General features: G+C 38.1%; 1 protein-coding gene across 1 annotated transcript in view; it reads left to right on the top strand.

The window, feature by feature from the left end:
* The window catches only part of SRBD1 (S1 RNA binding domain 1), a 214,186-nt gene that overhangs the window by 82,219 nt on the left and 105,236 nt on the right, over positions 1-26,731 (top strand). Inside the window, exon 17 of the mRNA XM_006272172.4 lies at positions 24,952-25,043. Coding sequence (XP_006272234.1) covers positions 24,952-25,043 — 92 coding nt within the window. The remainder of the gene's footprint in view (positions 1-24,951; positions 25,044-26,731) is intronic.

Genomic DNA, 26,731 nt, shown 5'->3' with positions numbered 1-26,731 from the left:
TACAATACAATAATGTGTCATATACAACAGGTCCCATGAGAATTTTGATACTTTTTCTATGATTTGTAAGTAAAGATGCCCGATTCTTATATAAAATGCTTGAGTGTATACCTAAACCTGAGGCTCTGGCTGAAAAATGTGACCAACTTGAATTCTTGCCATCATGGTGACCATGTAAAACCTGTCTTAAGCAGCTGGATCTCCAAATCCTTTCCTTATAATATGTTTTGGCAAGAATGAGATAAAGTAAGATTGCCTTATACTACTACTACTACTGCAGCATATATTTTTAAATGTGCATCACTGACTAAAACATGAAGTTGTAAGATCTGTTACAGTGAGATACTTCATATAAAAAGGAGTTATGTACGTTAAAGAGTTGTGATTATATAATTTTATTTGTGTGTGTGCTAAATGTGCCTAACATGGTATTAAGAATATTTGTTTTAATACAAGTATCATACTCTAAAAGTGCCTTTTTATAGAGTATGACTGTGTTTTGCTACACTGCATACAAAACAAGTCAAAAATTGCTCTGTATGAATCAACTTCTCAAGTCTTTCATTTGTTTGAGGTTTCCTTTCCTGCCACGCCAACAGTGTATTAATTCTGGTCCTCGTTCTCTTAAAACATAATGAGAATGAGATGTGATCAGATAATGACATTATGAGTCTCATTGAGACCCAGGCTTAAGGAAATTAAGTAATTACTAAATCATTTTTAAAAAATATTAAAAAGACCCATACATTCCATGGTTTATTGAGCAGTTGTGATCCCTACCTTACTGCATGGAGCTGAGACATGGACAATGTACAGGAAACACCTCAAGTGTACCATCAACGCTACCTGTAGAAGATCCTTCAAATCCATTGGGAAGATGGATGTACCAACGTTAGCATCTTCTCGCAAGCCAGCACGATGAGCATTGAGGCAGTGATCATATGACATCAACTTTGCTGGGCTGACCACGTTCTGACTCCAGACTCCTGAAGCAAGTTTGATTCTTCCAGGTCAGTCAAGGTGTGTACTCAACAGGAGGGAAGAAAAAGCACTTCAAGGACATACTAAAGGCCAGCCTGGAAAAATGCAACATCTACATCAACTCATGCGAGACTACTGCTTCGGATGCCCCCAAATGGAAGAAAAGTCTGCTGCAAAGATCTCAGTACTTTGAAACCTTACTACAGTAACAGGAGATGGAAAAGTGGGAGCAGCAGAAATAGTGTGTCTTGGACCAAATCAAGAATCTGGAGCCATGGAAACATGTGCCTGAGTTGCAACAGAGTCTGTCAGTCCCAGATTGGCCTTGTCAGCCATATTTGGACCTACAGATAGGACAGTCATGGAAGAAAATCATCCTCAACTGTGAGGGACTGCTGAAGAAGAAGGAAAGACATTCCGGATACAACATTGGAAGAGTTGTATGGAATTAAAAAGAAAACACCCAAAAAACCCTTACTTGAAATTTCCAGAGTGTTCTTACTATGAGGTTTGTGGGGTTTTTAGTTTCTCTCCATACACACGCACACACTCTTCCTCTGCCCATTTTCTCGCTCAGGACATCACATATGCTTGCATCACTTATACCTCTTTCTGGTCCAAGCTGTGAAAAAGCTTTAAAGGGATCAAATTTAGATCTCTTACATGCTAGTAGGGAGCCATGCTTTAGAGACATGAAAATCTTTTAAAAACAAAACAAGATGGAATTGCTTGCTAAAATACTAAATTAAGACTGTTTCAAATCATGCTGCTTTCTAAATCACGACATCTGTGATGTTTAGGACTAGGTTTTGCTATCCTTCTCATATTTAGAGTTACAAAAAGATTTCTTAAAAGCTGCTTTACTGTGCTGGCCCTGGCATAAAAGGGGGACATTTTATTGTAGTAAAAAGCACTTTGATGAAGAAAATTTTGTTTTGGCTGCCCTCTATGTTATTTCTATTTACTCCTGTGGGGTTACGTGCGGGGCGATTTTACTAGCAAGTAAAAGTGTCCCAATCTGGCTCCAACTGTCAAAAGTATAGAACATCAATGGCATCTAGGTTTAAATTATATAAACATAAGAGGTACCCTTTTTGTGATATATTAAAACTGAGCTTTTGCTGTGATTAATCTCTGATCTGGCTATATTTTTAGATTGTGTCATGTGTTCAATGAAACCTACTGTAGGAGCACAGTGGATAAGCAAACATTTTTTGGCTAGTCAGATTGCCAGTAATGTATTTTTATGTAAATTGTGATTCTTCCCAAATTCATACTTATTCACTGAAGTGCAAATTTGGACAAACAACTAGGGAAGAGTGTAAGAGTATTGCTTAGGCATGCAGTGATGAATTCAGGAAGACCAAAGTGCAATTGGAGTTGCAGCTATCAAGGAATGTGAGGGTAACAAGAAAGGTTTCTGCAAGTATGTCAGTAGCAAAAGGAGGATCAGGGAAAGTGTGGGTCCCTTACTGAATGGGGAGGCAACCTTGTGACTGAGGATGCAGAGAAATTTGAAGTGCTCAATGCCTTTTTGGCTTCAGTCTTCACAGGCAAGGTCAGCTTCTAGACTAGTGCACCAGGCAGCACGATTTGGGGAGGCTGTGAGCAACTCTCTGGTGAAAGAGCAGGTTAGGGACTATTTAGAAAAGCTGGATTGTACAAGTTTGTGGGGCCAGATGGGAATTGGCTGATGTGATTGCAGAGCCACTGACCCTCATCTTTGAAAACTCATGGTGATCTGGAGAGGCCCTAGATGATTCGCAAAGGGCAAACATAGGGCCCATATTTAAGAAAGGGAAAAAGGAGGATCCAAGGGACTATGGACTGGTCAGCCTCACCTCAGTCCCTGGAAAAATCATGGAGAAGATCTTAAAGGAACCCATTTCTAAGTACTTGGAAGAGAAGAAGGTGATTAGGAACAGTCGGTATGGATTCACCAAGGGCAAGTCATGCCTGACCAACCTGATTGATTGATTTCTATGACAAGGCTCTAGATGTGGGCAGATGGGTGGATGTGGTGTACCTTGATTTTAGAAAGGCTTTTGATACGGTCTCTCACAACATTCTCACAGACAAGCTAAGGACATAACAGCTGGATGAATGGACTATAATAAGGTGGATAAAAAACTGGCTGGAGCATCGGGCTCAGAGAACAGTAATCAATGGCTCGGTGTTTAGTTGGCAGCCGGTATCAGGTGGAGTGCCTCAGGGGTCGGTCCTGGGGCCAGTTTTGTTCAAAGTCTTCATCAGTGACCTGGAAGATGGCATAGAGTGCACCCTCAGCAAGTTTGCAGATGACACCAAGCTGGGGGGAGTAGTAGATAGGCTGGAGGGTAGGGCTAGGATTCAGAGGGACCTAGACAAATTGGAGGATTGGGCCAAAAGGAATCTCATGAGGTTCAACAAGGACAAGAGCAAAGTCCTGCATTTAGGACAGAACAATCCCTTGCACTAGTACAGGCTGGGGACTAACTGACTGGGCAGCAGCTCTTCAGAAAAGGAGCTGGGGGTTACAGTGGACAATAAGTGGAATATGAGCCAACAGTGTGCTCTTGTTGCCAAGAAGGCTAACAGTGTACTGGGCTGCATTGGTAGGTCTGTTGCCAGTAGGTCAATAGAGGACTGAGGGGGGGTTTAATAGCAGCCTTCAACTCCCTGAAGTGGGGTTCAAAAGAGGATAGAGCTAGATGTTCTCAGTGGTGGCAGATGACAGAACAAGGAACAACGGTCTCAAATTGTAGCAAGGGAAGGTTAGATTCGATATTAGGAAGAATTTTCTCACTAGGAGGGTAATAAAGCACTGGAACTGGTTACCCAGAGAATGTGTGGGCTCTCCATCCTTGGAGGTTTTTAAGACCCAGCTAGACAAAGCTTTGGCTGTGATGATCTGGTTGGGGATGGTCCTACTCTGAGCAGGAGGTTGGACTAGATGACCTCCTGAGGTCCCTTCCAACCCCAATTTTCTGTGATTTCTATGATTTACAAAACTGCATTTGAAGGTCTGCAATCAAGCTTTTACTGACCTGCCTTTATTGTTGTAAGATGTTTGTTAGATAACTTTTTTCATTTAATAGAGTTTAAATGGTTCAGTTATAGCTGACACAGATAGCAGTAGCTATGTTTAAGTTGTCTAACACATTCTATTAAAGCTCTTCCTTTAGAGGGTTCTTTTTTTGAAAGACTAAACAAAAACAGTAGTTTGAGAAACACAGTTTATATGTGTTTGAATCTCTAAATAGTTTTGTATATCTCTTGAGCAACTCCAGTACAGCAGTGGCTTAGAGAAGAAAGCTGAAATTTTAAAGGAAATCTCTAGGTTGGATAGGTGTCTCTTACTATCGCTATGACAATCTGGTCAGACTTGTCCAAGTTATGAGGAAATTGCCATTTGCACAGCTGTTATCAAGCTCCTTTAATACCATGAGCTAATATGTCAGAACTTGGAGAGCAAGAAAAATGATGTATGTATTTGAGGAAACTTCTAACAGTTGCTTATAATACCATGATTTTTTTATCTGATAACTAGAAATACAGAACTAGAAAGCCTCACCTACGGTAACGGTGTCCTACAAAATAAGTACTGTCCCCTTTCTGTGGCATAAAACTCATATTTCTAGTTCAAGGTATCAGACATGGAAGCTTTTCAGTGGTTTGAGACTCGGTATTGTCATGCTGCACTCAGTGCAGTCTAATTCTGTATTTTCCTTAAACCCGGAGCTGTGCTTGGATTATTTAACTTTTTCGTAAGGAAAGTGTGTATGTTTGTGGGGTGGAGGGGTAGAGAGGGGAGTTCATACCAGCTTCATTAATGACACTGAGAGCAACTACTAAAAAAAAAAAAAAAAATGCCGAGATGCTGGGGCTCCCCCTCCCCACAATGCCCTCCTGGCTTCGCAATCGGCTATGGGGGGACCCTGGATGCCCCCCTGAACTAGGAGGCAGCAGTCGCCAAGCCAGGGGTGGGGGCGGAGGGGGGCCCCCCACCGTGCTCCTCAGTGGACCAGGAAATGGACCGGAAGTGCTTCTGGTCCACTTCCAAGGCTGCTGCCCAGCATGCTGGGGAGCCCTCCGCACTCCTGTGGGACGCTCCATCTGCCCCACCATCACAGTATTCATGAGCCGTGTGGTATCTCGAGGTATGTAGAAAAAACATTTAAAGCTGTGTCTATGTCTGAATCTCCAATTAAAATAGTGGATTTACCACCTCTGTCTTTAAGTCAAGATGCTGATGCCTTTCTGGAACCAATGCCTTAGGTGAGCACAGGTTATTAGACTGAGTACAGAGGTAACTGGTTGAAATTCTACATATGGCATGTTGATATTCTTTTGAGAAATGTATTTCTCAGGTGGTAAAGAAAGTGTTTCAAACTTTGATTCATACTTCGCGGGCATATGAGGGGAATAAAATCAGAAGAGTAAGTGGGGGCTCGTTTTTCATACCGCTTTTGCTGATGAGCAGAAAACACAGCATGCAACTGCAGCTACTAATCAGTAATAGAGATGTGAGTTTAAATGAATTCTGTCCTTTGAACTATTCTGTCCATCAGTTATTTTTTGTTCTTTCATACACATAATTTTTAAATGTGTGTTCCTTGTTAAATTTAGAGTAAAACTAAGCACTGCTTCTGTTTGGTCCTCAGGAAAGATATCACTGCTTCTAACTATAGCTAGTTCCTTTTTATAACAACAAAAAGAACAATAATTGTACCCAAGCAGCTGAATAGTTTTGGTATTTATCTGAATAAAAGATTCTGAAAAACCTACACATCTTGATGCAGTTGTGTTTATTGATGATATCAAATTGAATCTTCAAAAAACTTCTCTCGATTTTTGTATTTCGTTCAAAACTCTGCAGGCAGCCAAAGTAACCTGCTTGCTGCTCAGTGCTTTTGATGCGATACACTAGTGTTAACATCTTGATAAAAATGTATTTTGACATTTGAACTTGACAAGAAATGTTCTGGGGAAACAGTTTAGACATGCATCTTCACTGGGTGATTCTCTTGTCAGGATTATGATATTCAGCTTTAGTAAACATACTTTGGAAGTGAGCTTTCAGTAAGATCAGTGAGGCAGTTAGTATTTATTTTTTGGTGTCCATGTATTTTTTCTCTTTATATTATAAAGTCACAGCTCAAGTGTGTTTTGTCACCTTTTACATTTCTTTGCTTCCCTTCCCTGTGAAGTTACAGTCCTACTTAGATAGGCTAGATATCCTTACATTCCTTGTGTGACACAAGTGATCATCTCTGTTGAAGAAAATGTTACACTTCCTAAAATATTCAACAGAAATCAGTTCTCAATTTGAATGTTTGTATTGTATTGTATGGTATATAGTATTTCTTAATATGTCCTTACTAGTTTAAAAACCTTTTGAAAGGTTTTATTTGGTTTTTCTGTGTTGGTAGAATTGTTCTTCAGACTTGCTGAAGAGTAATCGTACTAGACAGTGCTCATCTCCCTTTTCCCCTCTCTAACCAGTCTTTGCACACGTATGGCTGCTACCTTTTTAGCTTTATCTTTGCTGTTGCTGAGAGTCTCTTACAAGTTTTAAGCAGTTTCTTGTGGCTTTTTATTTCAATTAAGAATACAGATGTCAATGCATGATGTAATAGTTCATGTTAATATATTGTTCAGTGCAGAAAAAATGGTAGATTTTGATTTATTTTCAGTCTATTTCTAACATTTTAAAAGCATTAGAGAGAGAAAGAACCCCCCTAACTTCTAGTGTTACATGCTGGCAGGCCACTGTTTATAATTCATGTTGGAAGTTTTTATGGAGAGGCATTAAGTTTTCTTGAACTTCTTAAGCTTGCTTGAAAGTTTCTGCCTAAAATTTCAAACATGCAATAGAATATGTGGATTGGGTTTAAGGTTACATCTTTTCTGTATTTTTTAAACACTTTAAAATCAGGTTCTGTTGTATTTATCTGCCATAATGTGAGTTTTGACTTTTTGGTTTAGCCTACAAGAATTGGCACTGCCACATCACATAAAATGGAAGAGCTTTCAGTAGAGTCAATGTGGTCGGTATCTTTAACAGAGATGAAGGAGGTGTGGACTTAAGGCTGTGTGGAGCTTTTTCGTTTCACAGGTCTTAATTCTATGCCTTGTTTGCCATTTTCAGACTGTTTTTGATGTAAAAGGTTTACATGTCTCTGAACCTTCTCAAGCTTATTAATTTAGGACCAGCTTGATAAAAAGTGATTTTTCAAATGCTTTGTTTTGCAAATGTGTGCATTTTTGGGACAACATTCTCCCTTCCATTTATATCATATAAATCAACACTAAAAACTGAAGCGAAGTGATACTCTGTACCCTTCATATTGAAGTCTGTATTCTGTTAACAATTTGGGATCTGAAGCAAATATCTTTAAAAGCTTGGCAGTTCATGTGGATATTGAAGTTCACAAAGGAGCTAGACAGGTTAATGGATGATGGATCCATTAATGGCTGTTGAGCAGAATAGTTAGGGATGTATCCTGTGGCATCTCTGAATCAGTGATGGAGGATGCCAGGGAGGGTATGACAGGGGATCTATCACTGTAGATATACCCTGTTCATAAGCTGTCCCTCTAAAGTACATGCTTCTGCCACTGTCAGAGACAAGATAGTGTGCTAGATGAACCATTGTTCTGACCCTGTCTGGCACGTCTCGTGTTCTAAAATACATGGAGAGTACATCTACTGTTCCTTTAATGCTTGAGATTTTCTCCATCTGGAAGGGTGGAGGGGAAGTAGTAAGGGTTTTTTTCCTGCTCAGATCCAGTTCAAGAATCAGACATCATTGTGACTTCTTATTATGGTTATTGTTATTTTTCTCAGCATCTCCTTATTAGCAGAAATTATTTTGTTAAATATGTGGAGGTTAGTTATAGGGGGATGGCTGAATGTGAGAGACCTGGTGCAGTTTGAGCTGCAGGCAGTGAGATTCACAGTCATTCTGCTCTCTTCTTGTGAGAATCAGCAACACGAGCCTTACTGTTCATTTCATTCCTAACCTGTTTAGACTTACTGTTTTTTACAGCATTTGAAAAAGTTTGTTTTTAAAAAACAACTTTTTGGTATAATTTGTTCTTAAAGGCAAATAGCAAGTTCCCTTCAGTAAGGGAAAATAACTTAGTTGCGTCTGGAAAAGAGTGGTTTACAGCACTTTGTTTTTACTTCTCCTTTCATTTAAAATCAGATAAAATTCACATTAGTTGTAAACCAAATGTCTTCAAACATGTTAAAAAACACTTTCATATTAAAACAAGGCTAAAAACTCTCTTTTCAGTTGTGCACCTGCAAGTGGTTAGCGGTGCAAGTAAGTGCTAGTGCGTATTATAACACACTAAGCTCCATCTTGCAGGCCTAATCAGGTGCTTAGGCACCTAGGTACTATGATATACCCACGGACAAAATTACAGGGAGAAAAATTAGGTATCTTTTTTTTCTTTACTTAATTTACTTCTGTCCTGTGTTCATGTCATTAAAATTGGGGTCACGTAATATTATTCTTAATAATAACAATAGTAAAAAAAATCATGAAAAGGAGTTTCCTGGTATGTAAGCATGAGAAGTGCAATCCAAAAACATGTCATGGAAACAGTTTAGGAGGGGGTGAAAACAGATGTTTAATGTGAAGTGCTCTTCCAGATTTATGCCATTTCTAGTGATACCACTTGTGAAAACTGTCCAAAGTGGATTTTGAACAGCACAAAAGAACAAGTTATTTACTTTTAACTAAATATGTTAGTTAAAAGTAAAAATAAATAAAAATAAATACTAACTGCCTCTTATTAACTAAATATGTTATTGAATATATTTTTAATGTTACCTACTCTTGTCCTGGTTAGGGATCCTACAGTTTTCTATTTTGCATGAATACCTCATCAATACCCAAGTTCATTGATGTCAATTTTTATTTTTGAGTAACAGTATTGATTTTTTTTTTTTTCTGTACAAAGAGTCTTGGTTTACATGTGCTTCTGGATGGCACTTAAAAATATGGATCTGTTTTTTGTGGGAGGGTAAAATGATGAGGCTGGGATTGCTTGGGATGTACCTGACTTTTTTGGAGATGGATTGGATTCAGATCAGCATCTACTACTGCAAAACCCAGCAGATATGTGATATCAGAAAAAAAACAATATTTAAAACTATGGCAATGAGGAACACTAGAGAAGACATGAAAGAAGCCTGGAGGCTTGAAAGGAGAAAGAATGTATAAATTAAAAGCAAAGCACCAAATATATATGTGTTACTCTAGAAATACCCAAGTCTCCCTGCATTTAGCTCTGTCCTTGAAAAAACTAATGTCTAAGAATTAAATATATTTTTTTTTTCCTTAACTCATCAACATTTTGCCCTTGAGAAGGGCTGGATATGATTTAGCTATTGATAGTGTGTGTGTGCGAGAAATGGTAAAATATAAATACATATGCCTTCTATATGTGAACTTTAAAATGAGTTTTTTAGATTGACACGAATATAACCCGAATTTCTGAATCGGATGCTAATCTTTTTACCATTCTACTTGATAATAAACATACCGACTAGATTGTTCTGCATTGGTCTTCACATAGGTACTGCCTTTTGACTTGCTTCCTGCAAATTTCTTGTGGGATATTAAATCCTGCAAATTTCTATTTTATTCTTATCCTACTCCAGTCTGTTATAATTGATTTATATAATTCACCTCCAAGAAACACTAGATGGTGCTTCTACATGTCACTCATTTCCAATAAATACCAACACTTTACTTGATGGACAAAACAGGACACTTTTCTGGTGTGAAGTTCATATTCAACATGAACTTTGAATATTTGCTAGTTACAGGGAGGCTTGAAAGCTGTTTCAAGAAAGACTAGCTATTCTTTATGTGGGTTTTTTTTTCTTGTTTTTTGGTTTTTTTTAAGCATACAGCAAAGACAAGGGAATTTGGACTTCAAAACATGAACACTATGAAGAAATGTATTTCAAAACTTACCAATGTGTGAATTTATTTAAGTTTGCATAATCTATTTGCTTTAGTCAACCTTCATTTTAAGTACTTTGGAGTCAGAAGGCAAAGCAGGAAGATATTTTCCTGTGAATTGGAACAGTTAGAATTTTTTTGATGTATTTATTTCACTTAGAAGTGAGAAGGAATATTGACGTCACCATGAGAAATTCTTGCCATATTATGCTGTCCTCTTCTACCCATGACCCATTGACGATTTCATGGTTATTATGTCCTCTTCTGTTCCATTAAAGTTCTTGGAGAAAGCCTGAACTTTGTGCTCTCCTGGCAACTCTGGTTCTTCAGTTTAAATCTTAGAATTGTTCTTGGTTTTTCAGGGTCTGTCACAGAGTTCTACAAGCTAGCACTAGAAAAATATTCTCTGGTATTCCATATTTTTTAATAAGACAGATATGGGGAACTTGCTGGAAATCATTATGAGATCAGATACAATATCAGTGCTCTTTGTGGGGGTGGAAATAAAATATGAATCAGAAGGGCAGACCTACAGGCCAATGTCTTATGAATCAAGGCTGCAGATTCCCACCAAATCCTGGTTGGATTCCTTCCAGGATATTTAGAATGAGCATTAAAGAAAATGACAATTGCTGGAGGTATAACACTCCAAGAAGCACTTAGATCCATATGTTGTGGTCTTGTCCATTTATTGTGCTGCTCTGAGGACAAATCCCTGTTAGAATTAACATGACATTAAACACCAATCTCTTGTCCTGTATCAGTAACTTCATTTTGTCCCTTACATTCACTCTATCTGAATCACCCTGGCTCCAAATAAAAATGGCTCCTTGGGGCAACTAAAAAGCATATTCTTGCAGCCTTTCTGGATAATTTCATACATACTCCTAGCATACAATGATACATTATTAGAGATGACTAAATATTTACCAAATAATTTGGTGAAATGATAGATGATGTGTCTTTTATTTATTAAACAAACAAACCATTAACAATGGATTTCTAACATCATTTCTAAATAAAGACATTTTGAGCTAGCTTTTTTTTTTCCCCCCAAGAAGATATGGAAAGATCAGCCTGGGTCCTACCTGTTTTACACTATTTTATTTGTGCCCTTGAATCTTTATTTGTGCTGTGTGCAAGAAACAAGCTGCACAAAATTAGGGTTCTAGTCTGCAAAATCTTTCTTGTACAATTATTACATTTCAAATGACTAACCTGCTTCTTATGCCCTCAGCTAGAATATTTCTCTGTAGAAAGTCAAATAGACCGCTATTCAAATGTAGGGCCAGAGGGATACTGTATTGGGTTTGCCTGCAGTTCCCAAGGACAGATATACTCCGAAACTCATAAATAAAAGGCCTGATTGTCATTCATGCTAGGTGAAAACTAGAAGGGATTAACACTTTGGGTGACACTGCATGAAACAGGTCTCTGCCATGTTCTTGAGCTCTGAGTAATTTCAGACCACTGAAGGGGCAGTTCTTGGGTGGGTGAAAGTAAGAGGACATAAGATTTCAGCCAAGCTTGCTGCCTTCCCCAGTTACCCCTTGAAGTGTTTTTGTTCATGTATCAAGTGGGAAGCACTGCCCATACATGTTATAATCTATGTATGTTTTCTGATTTGTGCATAATTTATATTTACTTGTTTTGAATGTGGACTGTTTAAACTATTTACCTAGATAAGAACTGTTTATGCATATATGGGTTGCACGGGGCAGCGCTGAAGTTTTGGTTAGGCTGTGTACTATGCTACTGCAGGACCATTACAGATGAATGTCTTCAGTAACAAAAACAGCGGTGGAAACAAAGGTTCTGGATTGTAGGAAGATGCCTACCATTTGTCTTTTGGATTAGCTTTTTTGATCCCCAGCTGTTTATAGGTATTGAAGTAGTAGCAGGGGCGAGAACTGTTTTTTGTTATTTCTTGTTATTTTAGCTTGGCTAGAAGAGCAAGATTTTAGCTGGGGTTCTGGCATTGGCACTTAAGAGCTGTGGAGTATATTTCTGACTCTGAGAAACACATTTTTACCTTTGGGTACGTGATTCATCTGTACTTTAGTTTTCCTACCTGTAAAAATTAAAGTAATTTTGCCTTTTTATTGTAAGTCACCCTGAGTGTTTTTTGGGAAGGTCAACATATAAACAAACAATATGGTAGTCCCAATGCTGAAAAGTGCTTTGAGGTCTTCTGATGAAAAGTGACATATGCAAGCTAGGTATTCTACTTTTTATTAAAAGATTGGAATCTATTGTTTTGGGGGTAGCCCAGGTATTCAAGACACTAGTATTCTTGAGTTTAGAGTAATGAGTTTCTCTACAAAGGTCTACACCTTGAAGTCATCTAGGACACGACTTCTAGGATCTTCATTGCCAGTTTCATTTCTAGATGTACTTGTAAAGGCTTCTGCTAGTTTGAGACCTTTTCTCTCCTGTGCAATACCACTGTAGTTAAGGTGAGCTAAAATGCTTAGGGCAGTGAGACTTGTCCTGCTGAAGTCATTGGGTGAAGCTAATCATGTGCGTGGGTGCTTCCAGGGTCAGGGACTTGAATTTTAAAATTTATGCAGGAGGTAGCAGCTTGCAGAGATGACTGTTTTTTGGGGTTTTTTTAATGAGAATTTCAGCCTGTCCTCCATAATGTCCACCTGTTTAGCATCTCTCTCTCTCTTTAAATTGTTGAGTAATCAATGTTATTTAGCTATGGATCAATAATGTTTGCAGAGTAATATGTGAATGTTTAATTTTAATATGTTCTGTTTGGAAGTTTGGGGGGTGTATCTTAATCGCAGTGGTTAAATTTTAAATGAAAATGATAAATCCAAGGAAGTTATTTATTGGGAAAGAAAAAAAAATCTTTGATATTCTATTCCTGATTTTCTCCATGTGGCATATGATAGGTGTTATTCCATGTTGTGGAGGGAGCTTTTAGTGCCTAGATGCAAAGTAAAGGACAGATGCCAAGAATTGGTGGGCAGGGAGGAAGAATGAAAGAAATGGCTGGAATTCTGTCTCTAAACTGGTGCTTTACTACAGCGCTTAATTCACAAAGTCGCAGTGAAAGATTTATTGCTTTAGTTGGATGATTACTTTGGAAATAGATTTTAGACATGAAAGCTTGAATTTATAAAGCTGTTTGCAACAGCAGTAAGAAGCTTCAAGTCATACTCTTTTATGAGCAGTGACACAACCTGTTTTTGAAAACTCTCAATAAAAGCAGTGGGGGTGCAGGCAGGTAACTGTCACCTTTAGGCTCAAGAGGTGCCATACTAGGTCTTTGCTTTTCACTGTAGACTTGGGATGTGTATTTCTCCTGGGGATGAATCCACAGCACCAGCTTTGTTCTGATAACAGCATCTGGCACTAGATTGATTTAACAGACTATGAGGTTTGCTCTTTTCAGATACGCACTTGTATGGCAGCTACTGTGTAGCTCTGACATGGCCACACGCTGCTGTTGTTTTTTCTGCCTCCTAGCACCACGTGTGAAGCTAAAAATCTTTGACACCTGCCATTTGGACCCTTTTCTTACTGAAAAATGTCATCATTTTCAGACAAGATGAAGACAGATATCTGATTGTTCTTCCGTTTACAGGGATGTGCTGAGGGCATGGTTCATAGATGAATGAATAAAGGATTCCAGTGCTGTAGTTGTATGGTTTGTAATATTAGTTCAGTAAGATAGAGGATTCTTGCTTCGATTAAGGGTTCTTAGCCTTGCATCTAATTTAGAAATAACTATTTGTTCTAAAAGTAAAAAAGTATTTTTTTGAACCTTCTTAACTCTTCTGGTAGAAGTGTGTGCGCAGGGTGAGGGGGTAAAGGCGAAGGGGATTAAGGGGAGGAGAAGACAAAAAGAGAACCTTCCAGGCAATCGTCTCATCCCCATTTTTAATGTTGTGCAGAAAAAATTCTTGCATCAGAGATGTACTTGCAAAATTAAGATTAAAATTCTCAATTATTTTAATATCTTGCTCTTCTGTTTTATAAAAAGAAACAGGTAGGTTTCTTTATAGATAAGTATCAGACCTAGGAAACCTTTCTCCAAAATCAAGAGGGTAATTGAGTTGTGTTATATTTTTCAAAGTTTCATGTGCTTTTTTAGGAAAGCCTTTATGCTTAATTCATGTGCCACAAGTTGTTACCCATGGTGCTGGTAAACTTTCTGTGTTAAAGAGTTTGGTTGTATATCTTAGAACATAATTGCTTAAATACTTAAAATATTTTTTATTGCATTTAAGTACTTTTAGGGGGGCATTAGAATGTAAAGTCAGCACTTTGATCCCACTTTAAGGTGTAAACCAGAGAGAGTCTGGGATGTTGATTTTTTTTTTTTTATATACTAATGCCATAATTTCAGTTTGTGGGGAAGTTGGTACCTTTTAAGGAGAATTATTGCTGTAATTGCATTTGGGGGTATACTTACTAATTTGTCAATTATGTGTGCTCAGAGTTTTGACTGCAAGCCTTTATACTTAAACTTTCCCTGACTCTTCTGGACTCCTTTATAATTTTTGTAAAGCAGGCTTTCAACAGCATTGCAGAGTGAGATATAGTTTTAATGTCTCCAGTGTGTGATCTCAAAAGTTATTTTGAAAGGGCCCAGTTTAAAAAAAAAAAAAAAAAAAAGTAAAAATTAAAGGCAATCTTTTTCCAGGTTGAGATTTCTTTTTAAATGTACACCTTATCTCTCCCTTTAAGGTACACTCCAGTTCTATAAGGGATGCAGCTTCAAAACAAGCATGTAGTAAAAGTACAAAACTGACATCCTTCTCTGACTAGAATGTTGTTCTGAGGCCGTTAGCGCACACTCATTTGATGTTCCCAACAGTTGTGCTTCTTGCTATGCCACCCATGCATGGCAGAAAGTGCAATTCTGAGATCAGGGATCAGATCCCAATGGCACCATTGCTACTTGCCAGTACAGGAAGAACCCTGGTTCCAGGCTTCTCCCTGCACTAGCAGCTTGAAAGCTAGGTGCCCAGAGCCAGAAATGAACCTGAGCAGTCCCGGGGCTGGGGCCAGCTGAGCTGGTTCCAGATGTGTGTAACATTTTTTGTGGCTGGTTTCCATATCTCCTTAAACTGAAGGTATGGCAGGATAACTAGAACTAGTTTCAGATTCTGATGTGGTCCTGGGGCTGGGACCTGCAGTAAATTGATTGGGACTACATTGGAGCTTGGATTGGGACTACATGGGAGCCTGGAATTAGCTCTAGTGTATCCCTAAGGCTGGAACCAACAATCAGACGATTGTCAGTCTTAGCCTGAAGACCACAGTGGAGTCTTGAGCCGGCTCTGATTACCCCTGCCACACCTTCAATTTAAAGAACAATGGAAACCAGCCAGATTTACCCAAAGAACCTTGTCTACAAAAATGTTGCGCATCTCTTGTGGAATATTTTTGTGGCTGGCATCCTGTTTTGTCCCACCATTAATTCTTGAATGTGTGGCGGGGTTGCTATTTAGGGCATGACAAACAGGTTAATTGTGTCTTAATTGTAATGTCTGCCAGGGATCCATACTATGTGCCACCTAAAATAACTAGAGATGGCGATCCAAATTCATATCCTGGTTTTGCCAAACAAAATCTTGCTATGAACAGATCCTGCTCCATTGGTTTCCTTGGGCTGTAGAACCCTAAGCTGTCTGTCCAACAAAGCCACTAGCTTAACTTGTTTTAATTTAATGGTGGGGAGGGGAGTGAGAGAGAGAAGAGAGAGCAATACTAGGAGAGAGGTGGAATTGCACATAATAGGAAATTTGTTTTGTTAGCCTTGTATTAGCTCTATTTCAGAATTGTTTGCCTGTGGGTGTAGTGTAGGTTTTGTGTGTCCAGGTTTTTAAAGTAATTATTTATGTGAAAAGAGAGGCAGACATGGATTTTTTTCCTGCATATTTTAATTGTGGATTATAACTTTCTCATTTTATAGCATATCTACTAAGATGCCTTTCTTTGTAATGAAAGCTTTGAATTACATGCTGGTTCTGGAGATTTCACAAAATTATGAAGCAGTGAAGTTGAAACAAGCTTTCATGTTCTCTATATTTTCCTATTTAAAATTTATTGGGGAAAGTGCTGAAATTCAGTTTTCACTTCATAGGCGTACTGGATTTTACATTTTTAAGCTCTAGCATTCTTTTCCTGTAATGCAGCATAAAAATATTCCTTTGGCATAATATAAAGATGTATATTTGTAATGTTGCAATACTTACAGGACTTAATATATAGAGTATTCAAAATTGTTATTAATCTCAGCTGTAGATTGGATTCTGAAGAAAATATTGAATAGCCCTGAAAGTGCCTTCTAATAAAGAGATTCTATCTTCCACATTCCAGAGTGACTGAGCAATGTAGGAGTTATTCTTAAATATTTTTCTCTCTGGTTCAAATATATTTTTTAAATTACAGTAATCTCAATTGTTGGAAATATGTCATCGTGAAGGCAGAGATACAGTTAGAAAAACATTAGCAAGGTTAGCCATCTCAAGAGTTAGGAAGAGACTTTAGCTCCCAACCCCCAGGCGTTGAGGTTGAGCATGTCAGATGAAGGTCATATATCTGCAGTCAACAAAGCCAAGTAAGAAGGCTGATGCATTGTATTACTGTAGTTTCTGCCAATTAGCAGAAGTGAGCATTCACTTTGTTTTAAGCGTTCTAACCATATGAAGAAAGCAAGGTGGATGAGGAGTGGGGAAAGCTACACATTAGATTTCAGTAGTGTATATGATCCTTCATTGGCAATATGTTGAGGGGGCATGGAGGGCACATGTCCCCCCTAGATTTCTACATTGATAGTGCGGTGCAGGGCTGCAGCCCAGCCAGAGCCAGGGCCCAGCATCAGTGGTGGCACGGACAGTGGTGCAATTTCTACATGGACTGCAGGGCTTCAGCTTGGTCAGAGTCAGTTGTGCCTGGCATGGAGTTGTGCCTCCCTGCTGTCAACACTTATGCGCTACCTCTGTGATCTTTCCATCTATACGTAAAGACGACTAAGACTGGAAACTGCTTAGAAATATGTTTTGACTTCAAAATGTAGAGTATGAAGTATATGAGGGATGGACCACATCGGTATTCATTTCACAGCCGAAACTTCCAGCAACATATTGGAAGATATAGAGGGAGCAAAAACCTAGAGGGTGGCCTCGTTTTGGAATTAACTAGCTTGATCAAGCAACAGTTTCACTGGTGGTGAGCATCTTGAGCCAAGTCCTGCTCTGTTGTACATAAATCCAGACTAATTCAGTTTACTTCACTGAATCCTCTGCCAAGATACACATGAGTAATGGAAGCCACAACTATGTCTCTTTATGTGTTGCACAGGAACATTTTTGCATATTTAAAATGAAGATACATGCAATCATTAATTTCTAATATTAAAAAACTCTTTAGCACTTGCAAAACAAGTAAAAGGTTTGTGAAGGTAGCAGCAATAGTTATTCAGTTCCTTCCAATAGATAAGTTCCAACAATAAGATGAAAATTAATGGTTTTTAACTGCTATGTACAAAAAAAGGAAAAGTGGCATTAAGTACACTGTTGAATTATGAACTTGATTTTCAAATATGCCTGTATTTATTTGCACACTGCATTCTGTTTCCCTGAATATTACTTATCCAAAATTGGGGTGTAGGTCTAAAGTGAGGAAACTGATTTCCATGCTAGGGTAACAACATAATACTTGCCTTCTGTAACATAAGAATTGCCTCTGCCTTAGGATGGAGGTACAGGGTGTTGAAACGTGGGTAAGGGACTGTGCTCCACACCAACTGACTCAGGGCTGAACACTGGCTCCATGAAGCAGGGTTGAAGTCTCTTTGTCAGCATTACTTCCCTTTCCCTGCTGCAGGGTCAACTGCCACAGGTTTACATTCCTCACAGCCAGAGCCAAGTTGACAGTAACTGTGTTTGCTGAGCAGCAGGGGAGGGAGAGTAATGCTGCCTATAGGACTACACCTGTGCTCCATGTGGCTATAGGGTGTAGGCTTGGATGAGCTGGTGTGGTGGCAGGGAAGACTGGGGGCAGGGGGCGGGCGTGGAAATGTCTTCATTCCACCTTCCCCAAACAAGGTACCTGTCTTTTTGGTGGGTGTGGTATGCACTAACTGCAATACTATTAGGCCCCCATTCTTGTAATTTATGGCAGCTTAAATTCTTGCACCCATGAAGAAGTGATTTACAGTGGCTCCAGGTGGGGACAGTCTGCTTGGTATAGATTTCAGAATCACAGATTCACAGAAGTTTATGGCTGGAAGGAACCTCATGAGATCATCGGGTCCAGCCCTCCTGCTTTGGGCAGGAAAGACTGCTGGGAAGACTCAAATAACCCCAGGAAGGCATGCATCCAGGCATCCTCAAGGCAAACATTAAGCAGTGTGGCAATGACACCACAAATTGGGAAAAACTAGCCCGGGACAGGGTTAAATGGTGACACCTTGTGAGAGAAGGCACATCTTACTGTGGGAAAAAGCATCTTGTCATGGAGGCAGAAAAATGACAAACAGGAGGAAAGGAAACAAGACCAAGAAATCCATGGTCCAGCCTTTCCTTTGACCACCAACTGTGGTGTTTGCTGGAGAGTCAAACTGGTAAAAGAAAGAAATCAGAATTTAGTTAATGTGCATTGCTGCTCCCTCTAGAATCAGTACCTTGATTATCTTAGATTTATTTGCTTCTTCTACAGAGTTTGCAGTACATATTTATTTATTTAGTATTATACATTGATTATAGGACCCAGATAATCAGTGTCCAATATGGTCTCAGATGGTCAATGTAATTTGCTACAAAAAAATTGAATGAAAAAGCTTAACTTTTTAAAAGATACCTAAGTGCTGATGCTCCCTTGTTATAAGAGGAAATAGAGATAAACAGTTAACCCTAAAATTAGGGGAAAAGATCCCTAATAGCACTATAAATATAGCACTGTGTCTCATATCCAGAACTCAAGCCAGTGGATGCAGAAATTATTTTGAAATGATCAGCTAGAATATTTTTGGAAAATCTTTATGCTTTGTGGTTGGTCCTCTGAAATCAGACTTGGGTTTTAAAACACCATAATATAATTTGTGCTATTTACAGTAACATAGTGACAAATTGTGTAATGACAGAGTTGTGTGCAGATATTCAGACACTGATAGAAACCAAATCTACCAAAGTGTACAATTCTGCAATATATTTCATCTTGTAATGCCTTCAGCTGGTAAATGATGCGTTTCACTGGTTATAAGATCAGGGATGCTGCAGCTGTTTCTGTTTCCTAAAGCAATACAACAAAGGACTGTGGTTTGTGTTGATGGGACATTCAAAGAGTTCCATTTGCTCTGCATTTAGATGTAACTGCTAAAGTAGCACCTTCTGGTGGAATTACTGTATTTACTCAAATCCAAGATGATTTCACAATAATTACACACCCACTTCTCCCTCCTGCTATCTGCTTTTTCTGTGCCTGTGTTCCCCAATGCCTCCCCCTCCTGTGTCTGTGCCTTCTATGGTGACTGTATTTCTCAGTGCCTGATTCCCGGTCACTTGCCCTTTCCCTGTTTACTCCTTGTTGCCTTCCTTCCACTGCCGCTTGCCCTCAGTCGCAGCTCTGGCCCTGCTCTGGCCTTGGGGACAAAGCATGTGGTGGCTCTGGCCCTACCAAGCCAGGCAGCAGGAGCAGCAGCAACAGCTCTGGCTTTGGCCCCAGTCCTGGGAGCCAGAGCTGCCATCGCTAATGCCTCTTTGGGCAGGGGCCAGGTCCACTATGTGCTCTGTCTTGGGCCATAGTCTGAACCGATGCTGCAGCTGAGGGTAAGTGACTGTGGAGGGGCAGTAGGTGGTGAGATTTGGGTGGGGGTAGCAGACAGAGGCTACAGGGAGCAGGTTGTAGGGGTGGAGACAGGAGCTGTGACTCCAGCCTTGCCCCCTGCCATGTACTGGAATCTAAGGAGGAATGAGGGAAAAAAATCTCATCTTGGATTTGAGTAAATACAGTAAGATATGAAGACTTACTTGTTACAGAGTGTCTCAAGTCTCAGCCCTTTTTTATTATGATAATTTTCACATCTGGTAGACTATGGTAGTTGCTGTTTAAGTGTTTGACTACTGGTTGGTCAGTTAATTAGGAGCATCTGTCAAGTGATAGTTGGTCATAAATACCTAAATTTCTTGGGAGATATTGCCGCTTGCGGCCATCAAGTAAATGAAGAGCTTATATATTAGTTGATGTTAAATAAGTTTAACATCAGTCTTAGACAGTTTCACCAGTGCAAAAATGAATGTTTGATTATAGAAATAAAATTATGCCACATTCAGCATTGAAGCATGACTTTACAACCCAGATTGAAACCCTGTCAATGACAAAAACTGCCTTTGACTTCAGTGGGGTGAAGATATACTGACAAGATAAAGACATCTTATTTATGCTGACCTCTCTAGATTCATTGAGTTTATAACTAATATTGTTTTTGTAGCAAATGTACATCAATGCAAATTCCTACCTACATTGTGCCACATCAAGGTAAAACACTTGTGCAATGGAGATCTGAAAAGGCAGATTAGATCAAGATGGGCCAAAGCCATCCTATTTGTCATGTGGATTTTGAATCTAATAATGTATCTGATTCTAGACAAAAGATGATAAAATCACTAGCATTTATAGAAAATGTTTATAGAACCACTATAAATACAGAGATGTCTTGGTTTTGGTGGACATAGGATGGTTGTGAAGGATAATGGCTAATATTTCAAAATATTTTCAATGTTTGGATTCAGTGAAGTATAGGCATTTAGAGTAAGCATTATTAAAAATGTATTTCCTGTATGCATATGCACATACAATATTTAGGCGCAGAAGCACACACATGCACAAAGCTAAAATTTTAAATGGCTGTATGATTAACTTAATATATGCTTTTTATTTTTATGGATTTTTGAGTTTAGAATAAATTTCATTACCTATGTATTTATTTATGTGATTCTTTTACCAGTTCCTATTTCCTTAAAAATTAACCAGAGAGAGGGAGAGAAATATGGAATGAATGCTTTATGTATTTTTATTAGCACAGTATACCAAGTATGGCATATTTGTGAAAGGGACTGAAAAATCTTTCAGTGAATATTAGAACAGGCTTCTCCATTTATAGAGAAGGGAATAATAAGCAATGATCTTAGCTAAAGTACTATATCACCACCAGGTGGTGCTAGTGCAGTATATTTAAAGTACAACCCTTATTTTAGCAGTATTTAGAACACATCTTTTTGCTAACCCTAAATGACATATGTACAGTGAACAAGGTTTTATGTGCTGAGCAGTAGATTTGTTGGTTCAATTAATAAACATAAACTAAGACACTGCATAGTGGTTTATGGTCATTTAAGTGAGGTTCAAGCATGTGTATTTCCAACTTCAAAAAGTTGAATACGGCCCTACTGAGGAAGAATATCCCATTTTCACCTATACGATAGATTGAGGCACACTGCAATTGTGAAGTCATATTCTTCATTTTTAGCCTCCCTTGTTGATACAGCTATCAAGCAGCAACATATAGGGACATCATTCATCTATGTGATGTTCCATTCTCACGTGTATTTTGTCTGTACCCAGTGCTGCTGTTTACTGTGCAAGTATTACTTGTGTATTAATTGCAGTATATTGCTATTTCTCTTAATTATACTGCTGCCTGTTATTGTGACTTTTTTATTTTTTTTTACTGTCAAAACATGTATGGGATTTTTTACAGTAATACATAGGAAATAGGGTACCCTGTTGTGCATTATTTTAAAATAAAAGTAGAAACAAAGTTAAGTTTTAAATAGTGCAGCTTTTCATGTTGGGTAAAATTTTCAAGCGACTTAAAAGCCTTCTAATGTAAGACCTAGGCACTTAGGAAACCTTTTCTTTTCTCTCCCGCTTAAAATTTTTGTAAAATCAGCTCTATGTCCATTGAGCATAAGGCTTAAAAACAAGTTTGGACCAGATTTAGCTTGCGGTAAGTGAACATAATTCTCACTGATTTCAAAAGGAGTTCCACCTTCTATGCTTGCTTTGAAATTGGCCCAAGATTCACAGAGACGTGTGTGTGTGAGAGTGACATGACTAGCTGAACAATTAATATGAATAACTATAGACTGGCCTTTTGTAAGTAAGTTATATCGTTAAAAAAGAATCAAGTGAGTGATCTTCCCAGCTATAAATCAAAAATAAAAATCTGTTCCCCTTGTACCAGTAGTACTGTGATCAAGGTAAGATAAATTAAGGTGTAGCTGCCAGCTACACATCAGGGACCACTTCACTTTAAAAACAACCCCCCCCCCCCCCCAAAAAAAAACAAACCCCAAAACAAAATAAAACTGTACTGTAAGCACTAGTAAGTCCATAAAATCTTGATTGAGGCTGGGTGAACCAACCAAAGAATGGTGTATCAGGGATATGTTGCTGTATGCATTTACTTTGGATAATTTGTTTTATTTTATGTCTGGATTTTCCAGTCTCAGTTGAATGACAGTTGTGTGGAGCTTTTTTGTGTTTTTTGCTGAGTAGAAGCTCTGCCTCCTTTGGAGTCTTATACACTCAGTATCTTATAGGATGACAGCATGCGTGCAAAAACATTTTTGTGTATGTAAACTTACAATTTATAATGACATACTCTGTATCTGAAAGTGTATTCCATATTTTTTCCTAATTAAAAAAATGTGACTAGACAGAACTTTAAGTTTTGTTTGAATAGTGCATGTACAATTCCTCACTTTTGGGGAAAGTAAATATGCTTTTTCAGCCCAAGTTTTACTTTTTTCTTTTTTTAACTCTTTAGCTTATGAATTCTTGAAACATCTATTCTTACATTTGGAGTGAATGTTTTATATTACAAAAGCACAAGGCAGCCACAGCGAGTTCACAGAGCTCAGTAAAATTATTTGCATAGCGTTGATGAGTATCAATAAACTGTTGAGTGTCTTTGAATGCCTAGTCAAGTCACTTTCAGTTCTTGCACTGTACAGCATGTTGAGCAGGACCCAGGTAAACTGTGTGCAGTAATGAATCTTACTTTAATATAGCTGAGTAAAATGTGCAAAATGTTTAGAGCATTTAATCTGGAAAGAGCATAAAATATAAAAATTAGGTGCAGGCTTATTTTTTGGATTTTTTTTTAAGGAACACAGACTGAAGAGACAGGTTAGTTAAAAGTTATTGACATACTGCTAATCTGTGTGGGGTTTTGGAAGCATTTTCTTCTTTACGAGAATGCAAGCTTGCCAGGTGCTATATTTAGAATATATTTCTTACGTTGTTCACACATAATGTTATATTCTTGTGGAACTACCAGTGTACCAGGAATGTGAGTTTTCTTGAACTTCTGTCAACATCTATGGTTTTTAGCAGTTGCTTTTATGAGATGACAGTTTCTCAAAATTCAGTTTCTGTAATGATTTGGTCAGTTATTGTATACTATAGATTTTAAGCTGTATCTGTACATGCAGTGCCTGATGAAGCAATGCCTGTAGAAAAATGTAAAAAAAAAAAAATGTTCCTTTTCACTCTCTTTATTCAAGCTTGTGGTGAAGTTCTGTTGTATAACACCAGTAATTTTGAAGTCATCATTGCTATAACAAAGAATAAATTCTGATCTTTTCCATTTATTTGGAAGATCCAGTCTGTTTGTAGTAATGGACTGTTTATTAGAGAGTTAGCGATCATAAACTCTGACCTGTGTGTATTACACTTTATTGTGTTCCTGATTTGATTGAAAAACTAATATAAACTAAAGAGTTTTGTACCTTTCTTTTATAGCTTTAGACAGCAGTGTTGTGCTTTCTAGCTAGATATTTATTGTCAAAAACTTGTAATAATGAGTTGAAATATATTTTTGTTTGCTGAGCTTTTCCTCAACTTTTAATAAAGTCAAAAAGGTTCCTTTTTAAAATCATATAAATTTAGTCATTTATACAACTTCACATCTGTTTTTATACAAAAAATGGGAGCATTTAGTATGCTAAAAAATGGAAAGTTGATACTATTAGTTGTAAGTTTGCATTTCAGTATTCGTAATTTTAACTTTACTGAAAGGTCTGCCTCTTGGGGAATATGGCTATGCAGCTTGTGGAAGAGACAAGGGAAGAAATGAGATGGAATATTAAAAGAAAAGCAGGCCTAGAATAGGTAGTGTCCCTTTACAGTTTTAGATACTTGTTATAGTGCCATATGTGTCAAGGAAGAAATCAGGCCCCATTGAAATGAGTAGAATTCTGGTGTTGATTTTAGTGGAGCCAAAATTTCAATGTAAGAGAACTTCTGAGTATAAATAATACAGTATGTGTATTTATACCCTGGATGAAATTAAGGGGACTTGTTTTTATAATCTGAATTTAAGAGAAGTGATTTAAATCAGTTTCTGATCATTGTAAAGATGAATGTATACTGATGGATTAATTTGGTGGAAGGACAGAGTACTTATGTTTGCCAAGAAGCTAATAGAGTTCTTATTGCTCAAGATATATGTAAGTTCAGTTGCACTGAATATTTTTAAACACTTTGCTTTGCATGAATTTGTTTTACGTCAAATGTTCTGGATGCATGTAGTATTTTGTTTGCCACAGAGGAGGTAAGTAGTCCAATGAGATTGCCAGGTATAGACTTTTTTTTTTCCTTCTTGTTTTGGGAAATGTGGGTTTAGATCTTTTGTTTAATTCAAAAGTAGAGGGTTGTCTGTCTTGCCCGTTTTTCAACAATACAAAATTCTTGCAGACGTTGGCATGACAGACATGCCTAGGACTTGAGAAGGAAGGTCAGGAATAGGTCAGCCTACCTAGGGATCCTGTCAATATATCTGTGCTGTTGTTTCACTGGGACCAGGTGCTTCCCTTTTGTAAACACTGGGCTCATCTGAAATGTTTTGAAAAATGATACTTAAAAATAGATTTTTAAAATAACTAAATAAGTACCTAATTTACTTTTCTATTTGAAGTCTATTTTGTTGTCAGCTGTGGATTTTTGATGATTTGTTCCGTTTTCTGATTGTTATTCTGTAGCATTGCCAATGAAGCAGGAGCATCTATCTACAGCGTCAGTCCCGAAGCTTGTAAAGAGATGCCGGATTTAGACCCTAATCTCCGAAGTGCAGGTAGGAAGTATAATTCATTATTTTCTTGTAATCTTGCAACTCTTTTCTTGGTTTCTCTGCCCTTATGTGTAGTTCACATTACTCTGTATGACATTCAGAATGTGTTTGAAATGCCGAGATAATTAGCTGTGTACCTGCCACACAGTCATTCCACAGAGCATCTTTAAGGCCCTGAGCCGAAGTGTGTCCAAAATTGGTTAGTCTCTGTGGCCTTTGGAAGCTTAACATGACTCTGCAAATTGTGTAGCCTCTGGCTGAATAGGGTATTTGCATCAGTGTATGAACCAGCATTCACCTTTCAACCATCATATGCATTAAATGCCTCTGGTCATTAGTCTCTTCAGTCATTGTTTTTCTGGCTGGTCCTTAAGACATTAATAACTTCAGAAACAGTAATCTGTTTCTGCTAATCCTCAGAGGAGGATGGTACTTTTTATGTTTTGTCCAGATGTACATTAGTGATTTGTAATTGTACTAGGGGTTGGAGATACATAGGCAGAGTTAAATTTGTTTAGTATGATTTTTATCTCTATTTTTCCATTTTCATAACTTGGAATGTTGTATTTATTTCATGTAAACCTTAATTCTGAATGTCAAATATTAGTGTTACATTATTCAAACAGTGAATATACTCATAAGTATACCTCCAGCTTGTCTGATTTAATATTGATAAATATTAGTGTCACCTTTTCTGGAGTTTTTGCCCTTGAATTTCTTTACAGTTTAAAAAAAGGAAAAAGGGAAAGCATGGTCAAGGGGAGTCCCTGTGCAAGGAAATAGGAAGGAATAGAACTGTGCATCCCACCCTAAATGAATTCTTCCATCTTCCTGTTCCCCACGGTGGGAGAATTTTCCAATAATATGGTCTGTAAAGTGGGCTGATTATAGTATACATCTCTCAATGCCTATCCAGCCTTCCTTCCACTCCTATTGCTCCATCTGGCTCCCTTTTTCCTAGTAGTTAATTAACGTTTTTGTGACTACTTCCTGCAGGGGCCATGCAGAGTTATAAACACTGTATTGGGGTATGGATGATTTCTGTAGTGAATGTGTCAACTTCTTGTGAATTATGTTAACAGCAATCCTTTTTTTTCTATTCTGAGACTTCTCAACTTACTGTTATTACTGAGAGGGGGCAAAAGTGGTCACAAGGACTAGCAGAATAGAAATATTTGGTGCTAAGGCAGGTAAAAGAACACACTAGGAAGGTGTTCCAAAAAGAAATATCCTTTATTTTGAAATGTTCTTCATGTTCTAAACCTGATATTCCATATGCTTTCCAGAAAAAAATAGTATCCTGTGAACTTTCAGGCATTTTGCTTTAATTTTAGTTAAAATCAGGCTTGTAATACAGGATTGATTTCAGTGCTAAATATTTGAAGTATAGCATGGGCCAGTGAGTCTCAACTTTGTAGACTCAAGGTAGTCTTCATTAAACTCAAAGACTAACTTACTTATTGCAGTGCTTACCTCCTTGCAGAGGGGCTGGGCAGAGTGGGTGGGAGAATAGTCAGGTAGGACTGTTGCATGAGCCTGGGCTTATCTGTTTATCTCCTCACATCTCGCAACACCCTTCACATGATTTTGTGGCACCCCTGGGTACCCTGGCAGCTGGTTGGAAATAACTGGTATAGGCACACAAGTATAAATAAGTCCCCTCATCTACTATTGAAGAGCAGCAGGTCTTC

Source organism: Alligator mississippiensis, chromosome 1 (assembly GCF_030867095.1).
Source record: "Alligator mississippiensis isolate rAllMis1 chromosome 1, rAllMis1, whole genome shotgun sequence".
NCBI classification, from domain to species: domain Eukaryota; kingdom Metazoa; phylum Chordata; order Crocodylia; family Alligatoridae; genus Alligator; species Alligator mississippiensis.
This window is presented reverse-complemented; position numbering and strand designations above follow the sequence as displayed.